Source organism: Crocodylus porosus, unplaced genomic scaffold, assembly GCF_001723895.1.
Source record: "Crocodylus porosus isolate Cpor-Errol unplaced genomic scaffold, CroPor_comp1, whole genome shotgun sequence".
NCBI classification, from domain to species: domain Eukaryota; kingdom Metazoa; phylum Chordata; order Crocodylia; family Crocodylidae; genus Crocodylus; species Crocodylus porosus.
Window position 1 is genome coordinate 53,703,079 of NW_017728886.1, and position 7,007 is coordinate 53,710,085.

The 7,007-nt window shown below is 39.6% G+C and overlaps 1 protein-coding gene across 2 annotated transcripts in view; it reads right to left on the reverse strand.

The window, feature by feature from the left end:
• The window catches only part of SNX13 (sorting nexin 13), a 122,463-nt gene that overhangs the window by 23,922 nt on the left and 91,534 nt on the right, over window positions 1–7,007 (reverse strand). For both annotated transcript variants that reach the window (XM_019534274.1, XM_019534265.1), the window contains exon 18: window positions 5,313–5,452. In XM_019534274.1, coding sequence (XP_019389819.1) covers window positions 5,313–5,452 — 140 coding nt within the window. The remainder of the gene's footprint in view (window positions 1–5,312; window positions 5,453–7,007) is intronic.

The window sequence follows — 7,007 nt, forward strand, 5'->3', positions numbered from 1 at the left end:
TAAAATCCATGTGGCCACAGCACAAAATGCTCTACTTGTACCCCAAAACGTTCTCATGTACTTCGTTGGTCTTCAATTATTTGTGCCACCTTTTGTTGTCAGCAAGGTACAAAAAGAGTAGAGTGAGGGCCAAATTTTGGACAATCAGGTCCTCAAGCATACAAAATGAAGACTTCAGGCCCGCAAAATATGTATTGGTCACAAGTCTTTTTTTTTTTTTTTTTTTTTAAAAGAGTTAGGAAGTAGATCTGTGGGGGACTGAATTTTTTTATAATTGGAGGAAGCATAATTTAAAAAGCATCTTTAGGAAAGAAATTTGCTAAGTTTTAGCCAACATGCTGCTGACCAAACCTTTATGCTATGCTGTGCCTACATTGCATCTTACAAGCATATACAGTTCCCAGAAACTTGGCATACGACTCATTAAAACAGATTTAATAAAGTCAATTTTTAAAGCAAGGAAAGTGTCCAGTCTAGGACATTATACAAACTACACAGAAAAAAAAAAAAATCAATGCTAAGTTACTTTTTAAACTTTAAGATTTTTTTACTCTAAGGATCAGATCTTTTATGCACAAGCTATATGTTTCTATTGACACAGGGTCAACACAAGTGGTATAAGCTTTACCCACTGCTATAAAGGAACTTAGAGCTGCCCCAGCTTCAAAGTTTCCACTTTTTTTTTTAAATGCATAAGTATGAGGAACCAAAATCTAGAACTAGGAAGGGGCGCAAAATCATACACCAACAAATATTTTGCATAGTATCCCAAAGGAATCAAATGTGTCATTACATATTAAAACTAATTTATACACAAAGTTTCTTATACTTTGTATATACACGCACATACTTTTGCTGTTCAAGGTGTCCGTTCCACTTTTACATTAGCTGGAACCTATGGCATTGATCTTAAATACTTACACTAAAGTATTCAAGACTATTTACATTTTTATTACCTAACAATAGAGTAAACTAGAGTTATAGCTCAACATTTTTGATCAGTTAAAAGGTTTGTGTAGTCAATAACCTTAACCCCTACAAAGACTTGGTTGAAAGCATTTTACTGTTAAAAGCACTGTGTTGTTAACACTTATTCATGTCAGCAGGTTCTATTTTGTACCAGCTGGTGAATTACAAGTCTTTGCATTTTTTTCTTTATTTTATGGGAGTTAAGAGTCTGAGAATACAGGGAAAGCAATAAAAGGCAGATTGTTTAACAGTACATACAACTGCCAACAGCTGCCCTTTTCTTAGACCTCACAGATCCTTAGTATTTCACTTAAAACCTAAATGCCCATTTCTCAAGCTCAGTTTTTATTTCATAAGCTCTGTGACAAATATAACAAATGAACTAAACCCACTGTTCTACACCAATTACACTTCCATCTGAACATTACTTTTTTCTTTCTATATGAAGATCAGAACTTGCTATCTTCCTCAACTCTCTTCTGCTGGTGAGGGTAGGAGGGGGAAAGAGTAGGTATCTCTTTAAGAAAATGAGAGTTTAAACAATTCTGGAAAGCTACCTCTTGTGACCAACTATAAGGGCTTTACCTACTAATAGTTATTTTGTTTTAAAAATATACAAGCATAAGGCTCAAAGAAAACCACTGCATATATTACTAGTGGTGAAAAATGCAGTTGTATATTACGCAAGAACAACATTCAAATTAAGACTAAAATTTGTTGTTTAACAGCTTTTGTTCAGGAGCGTTCTGTTACCCTACTTGCCAAATACCATTTTTACCTGACAAATAAGTTGGGTACATATTACAAGATGTGTATTGTGGACCAACAGTTCTGTACTGTGTTGCCAACAGAGACAGAACAAGACAGATGAAAAACTGACTAGCACTACCTTAATATGGGCAAATAAAATCCTTCATTTGACTTTTCATGCTAGCCCTAACATGGAGCTACATGTTTCTACCAATATTGATTTAGGTCCCAGAACAGAAGTCACAAGCTATTCAAGCTATTTCATGCTGTGGATTAATATAGTCTTGGTCTCGAAGGACAAAGAAGGTACATTTTTTCAAGCATTTTAGCTCCACTGAGCTCAATTTTATTGAAGACATAACACATTCGAAGCTACTTTAGCTGCCTAAAGTCCCAGACTGGGAGAGCCCACAGAGCAGTGTTAAGCTTCGCAGGGCACCTTAACTCAGATTCATAGATGTGTGTTAATTACAATATTCTTGTAATACCTTTACCCTAAACTAAAACAAAAACAGAGCACCAGATGGATAAGAGGTGGATCCAAGGAGGATACAGTGGCACACTACCTGTGCAAGGAGCTCTCTGGGCTCATCAGAAAGTTTCCATAGGCTTTGTCAGATCCATTGTTTTTACACACAGCTCTGGAGTCCAGGGGAAGCACTTAGGAGTTCACCCTCTGTTCCTAACTTAATCCCATGCCCCAAGCAGTGATACCTCTGCTTCAATTTATGTTCTTCTCAGCTAAAAACATTCACTAACATCAGATGACTGTTCTAGGACTAAATGCCAGGGAAACATTCAGTAACAACTTCAGAATCGCTACTGTGTTATAATAAAAACCCTGCAAGTATCAACTCTACAAGTAATCTTTATCTAGCCAATTCTATAGCACTATTTCTCAATATCATAGCATGCTTTTAAATCAGGGCTGCACAAGTGCAACATGCCCAGGCACAGCTCCCCCACTGCTCCAGCTACTGCTACCTCCAGAGCCTCCAAGCTTCCCCAACCTCCTCACTTCTTATCCCTGCCTCTGGGTTCAGGGCTGCAAGTATCAGGGAACTCAGGACCCTGGGATTCAGATGACCCCATAAGGCATTACAGCCTGCATAGCAGCAAGAGCTCCAGGTGACTTGTGCAGCCAGGATGGGGGAGGCACTGAGGAGAAACCACATGGTGCAGGGTTGGGGAGAGGGGAAACAATAGCATACTGTGTAGCCTAGAAGGTGTAGGAACTGAGTGGATGCAGGCCCCTGGCCTTTAACAAATTGGGGAGCCCCATTTTAAAGATCACCAGTCACTTCACAGTTGGCAGAATTTAAAGGGAAAAAAAACACAAAAACCAGCAGTTACATGGACAAATATGGTCTGTTGGAGAAAGGTCAGCATGGTCTTTATGAAGGGAAATCTTGCCTCAATCTGCTAGTTATTTGAGGGTGTTGGACAGCACATGGACAGGGGGAGAGGGCGGGCAGTTAATATTAATCTACTTGGACATTCAAAAAGCTTCCACAAGATTCCTCAAAGGCTTTAAAAATGGAGTTGCCCCAAAAATTGCGAGGCAGGTTCTTTCATGGATCAAGGACTGGCCAAGAGATGGGGCTAAATGGTCACTTTTCAGGACGCAGGGAGGTCAAAAGTAGGGTTCCACAGGGATTTGTGATGGGCCCAATTTATTCACTGTTTTAAATCAATGATTTGGAAGTGGGGATGCACAGTGAAATCTAAGTTTGCAGATGACACCAACTTATTTTAGGTCGTCAAGTTCCAAACTCATACAAAGAACCTGCAGAAAAGATCTAACCAAGCTAAAGTAAATGGGAAAGAGGCAGATGAACTTCAAAAAGCCAACAAATGCACGGTAACGCACATGGGGAAAAACAACCTCAACTACATATGTACACAATGCAGGGTTTTGAAATAGCTGTTACAACTGAGGGCAGGAGACCTTGGAGTTGCTGGAGAGAGATCTCTAAAAACCATCAACCCAATGTGCAGTTACAACCCAAAAAGCTAATACAACATTGGGCACCATTAAGGAGGAAAATGAAGAACATCATTATGCCATTATACAAAGCCATGGTGCACCCACACCTTGAATACCGTAGGCAGTTCTGATCTCTGTATCTCAAAAAGGATGTAGTACAATTGGAAATGGTACATGAAGGGGAACCAAAATGATCAGTAAGATAGAGCAGTCACCATACTAGGAGAAACTATAAAAGAGGCCAGCGCTCTTCAGTTTAGAAAGGACAAGGCTGGTGGGTGGGGAGGAGGAGAACCATAGTCTATAAAATCATGAAGGATGTGGACCAAGTGAACAGGAATTTACTAAGTCCCAGAATACTAGAACTAAGGGGCATCCACTGAACTGAACTGAACACAATAGCAGTGTAAATATATTTTAAAAAACAAAACAAAAAAACCCCCTGACAAGCAAATGTGCTTTTCTTATGCAACATATAGTAAGTTGCAGAATTCATTGCCAGAGGATATTGAAGAGGCATACAGCATAGCCAGGTTAAAAAAAAAAGACTGAACAAATTAATGGATGGTAGGTCCATTAATAGGTTTTGAATAGAACAGTTGAAGATGTTCCCTCTGGCATCCCTACCACAAGAAACAAACAGTGGATGCAAGGGGGGGTAATGAGGGTAGTCTTGTCCCACCTTCATAGTCAGAAAGTTCTTCCTGCACCATGGATTTGTATAATGGCATAATGATGATGCTCTCCATTTCTCTTATTCATGATGCCCAACATTGCATTGGCTTTTTTGGGTTCCTCAGTCATAGCTTAGATAAAAATCACTCTAGAGATCTAGTTCACTATTTTCCCTCTAAAGCACAGATACTGGGCTAGACTAGTGGTTTGACCCAGTAAAGCATGTTCTTATAGTCATAACATTAATTTTATAATAAGATCCTAGGAAAGGAGCGCTAGAATGGACCTCATGAGGTCAACAAGCCCAGCCTCCTGCTCAGGGTAGGATTCATCCCTGAATAAGCCATCCCAGTCAAGTATTTTTCTAGCTGGCTCTTAAAAAGCTTCCAGGGTGGGAGATTCCACAACCTCTTTATACACATCTTGTCCCCATGCTTGGCCACCCTCCTAGTCAAAAAGTTCTTCCTAATCTCTAACCTAAATTTCTTGTGATATAGCACAAGACTATAAAACTCTCTCCCAGTGGTGACAAGGGAAAGGACTAGGAGCAACCTCCATCCTCTATAAAAAAAATCCTCCCTTCAGGTATTTAAAGGACTTATCAAATCCCTCCTCAGTCTTTTCTTCTCCAGATTAAATACTAGTTCTTTCAGCCTTTCCTCTTAAGTCATTATTCATAGGCCTCTAATCCAATGGACTCTCCCATCTGTCACTGTAGAGCCCACAGCTGGACACCGTACTGATGGTGGTTCAAATGTCTGCACATCTTAAGAGTCCATGCAAAACTGAGGAACACCACACTGAAGTAAATGGAAAGCTGTCTCCCCGGCTTTTTTTTTTTTTTGGACAGGCACTAATATTGTTACTTAGACACAACCAATTTTGAAGTCCACTGCCCATAAAATTAAAAGGTCTCTATAGGACCAGCTACCTGTTCGGTGATCCTCATGTGGAAGTCATGAAAGTCACTGTAGCGACGGTAAGTTTTCCATGTGTCTTCACTGTTTGGAAGTCGCCGATGTACAGTGATGGCATACAGTGCATATGTCTTTCCATGGTCATTACATACTCCTGCCACAGCATATGGGTCATAGTCAGCATAGACTAGTAATTTAAAACAAACGAAAGGAAAAAAAAAAAAAAAAACAACACACAAGGAAGGAAGGAAGGAAGGAAGGAAGACAGACGAAAGCACAGACATGAAATGAAGAAAATGTCTGAAGTGACAGACTCAGACAAAAAACGGATGCTCGAGGCATATAAACCTTCTTATAACTGGAAATCTGTAGCATCATCCAGACACACATACTAGTGTCTGACACAAGTAGGAAGTTTTACTAACATAGTTCTGCTGGCTAAATATTTCTACTCTAGGTTTGAAGCAAGCAAAAGACAGTGGACTCTTGTGAACGTTTTAACTGATTTGATCAACACAAACTGTATGGCCAGTTCAGGAAAAGCATCTAACTACCATAACCAAGATGACATCCTAGTGGTACCCTATCAAAATTGCCACAAAACTTTTAACTTTTTCAGCAAGTCTTTACTATTTATTTGCATTACATACCACTAGGATCATACCCCTAAATCATGAACCAGCATCCCCCTGCACTAGGTCAATTATGTGTTGGAAACAATAATTATACTTGTTCCAAAGAGCTCGCAAACTAAATATATATATATGAGATAGATGAACAGTGCAGGAGCAATGAACCAGCTGGTCAACAAGAGAAGCAGAGGTATTAGGCCACTAGCCTATCCATGTCTAGGCATCATGGCAGAGTGCTTTGAGTGAAACAGTATTAGTTTTCAAGTGGTTTACAGAGAAGCCCTCAAATGAAAGGGGCTTCATTGGAGACAATTTAAAGGTGCTTACTTTTAAAACCTAAAGTATAAGATGTAAACTAATACGATTAGCTAACCTCAAGACTAGAAGAGCTGAGTGGACAGGTGGAAAGAGGCCAAAATGAATTCTTGAAAGCAATAGCTTACATCTGATACACTACAGAATGGAAGAAATGGTGGATAGATGCAAAGAGACATGTTCAAAACAACTAGGAAAACAGCTTTTGCAGCAGCAACCTGAATAGTGTAGGACTCCTGTTCTTAAAAAACAGCCTCATCTCCCACACCAGCCCAATACATTAACCACAAAAATAAGTTCTGTGCACTGAATGGAGGTAAGGACCTGGGGGCAAGGAGACAAAGCCACAAACTACACACACCCCTGTGTAGAAGGGAAAAAAATTAAAGTTGAATAGGTTCTCAGTACTGCTGTTGCCTCATTTTTGAGTTTTCTGCTTTGTAAACATGGCATTCTTAAAGGTAAGAACAGTATAACAAGCAGCACTACTAAAGACTTTCAAAAGTTGCACTGAACTCAAGAAAAGCCTTTGTAAAAGCTTTCTACATCAATATCTCCAACAAAAAGCATACAGGTATCTACCATATTCACCTTACTTTATGAAGGTATGGCTGACTAGGTCTGCCTGTCCATCATGAAATTATCACATGCATAAGAAACCACATGCACAAATCCCAAATAAAAATAAGATACTGAAACACAGCATCTCCAGCAGCACCTTGATACTAGAACAGGGGCAGGCAATTATTTCGGATGGAGGGC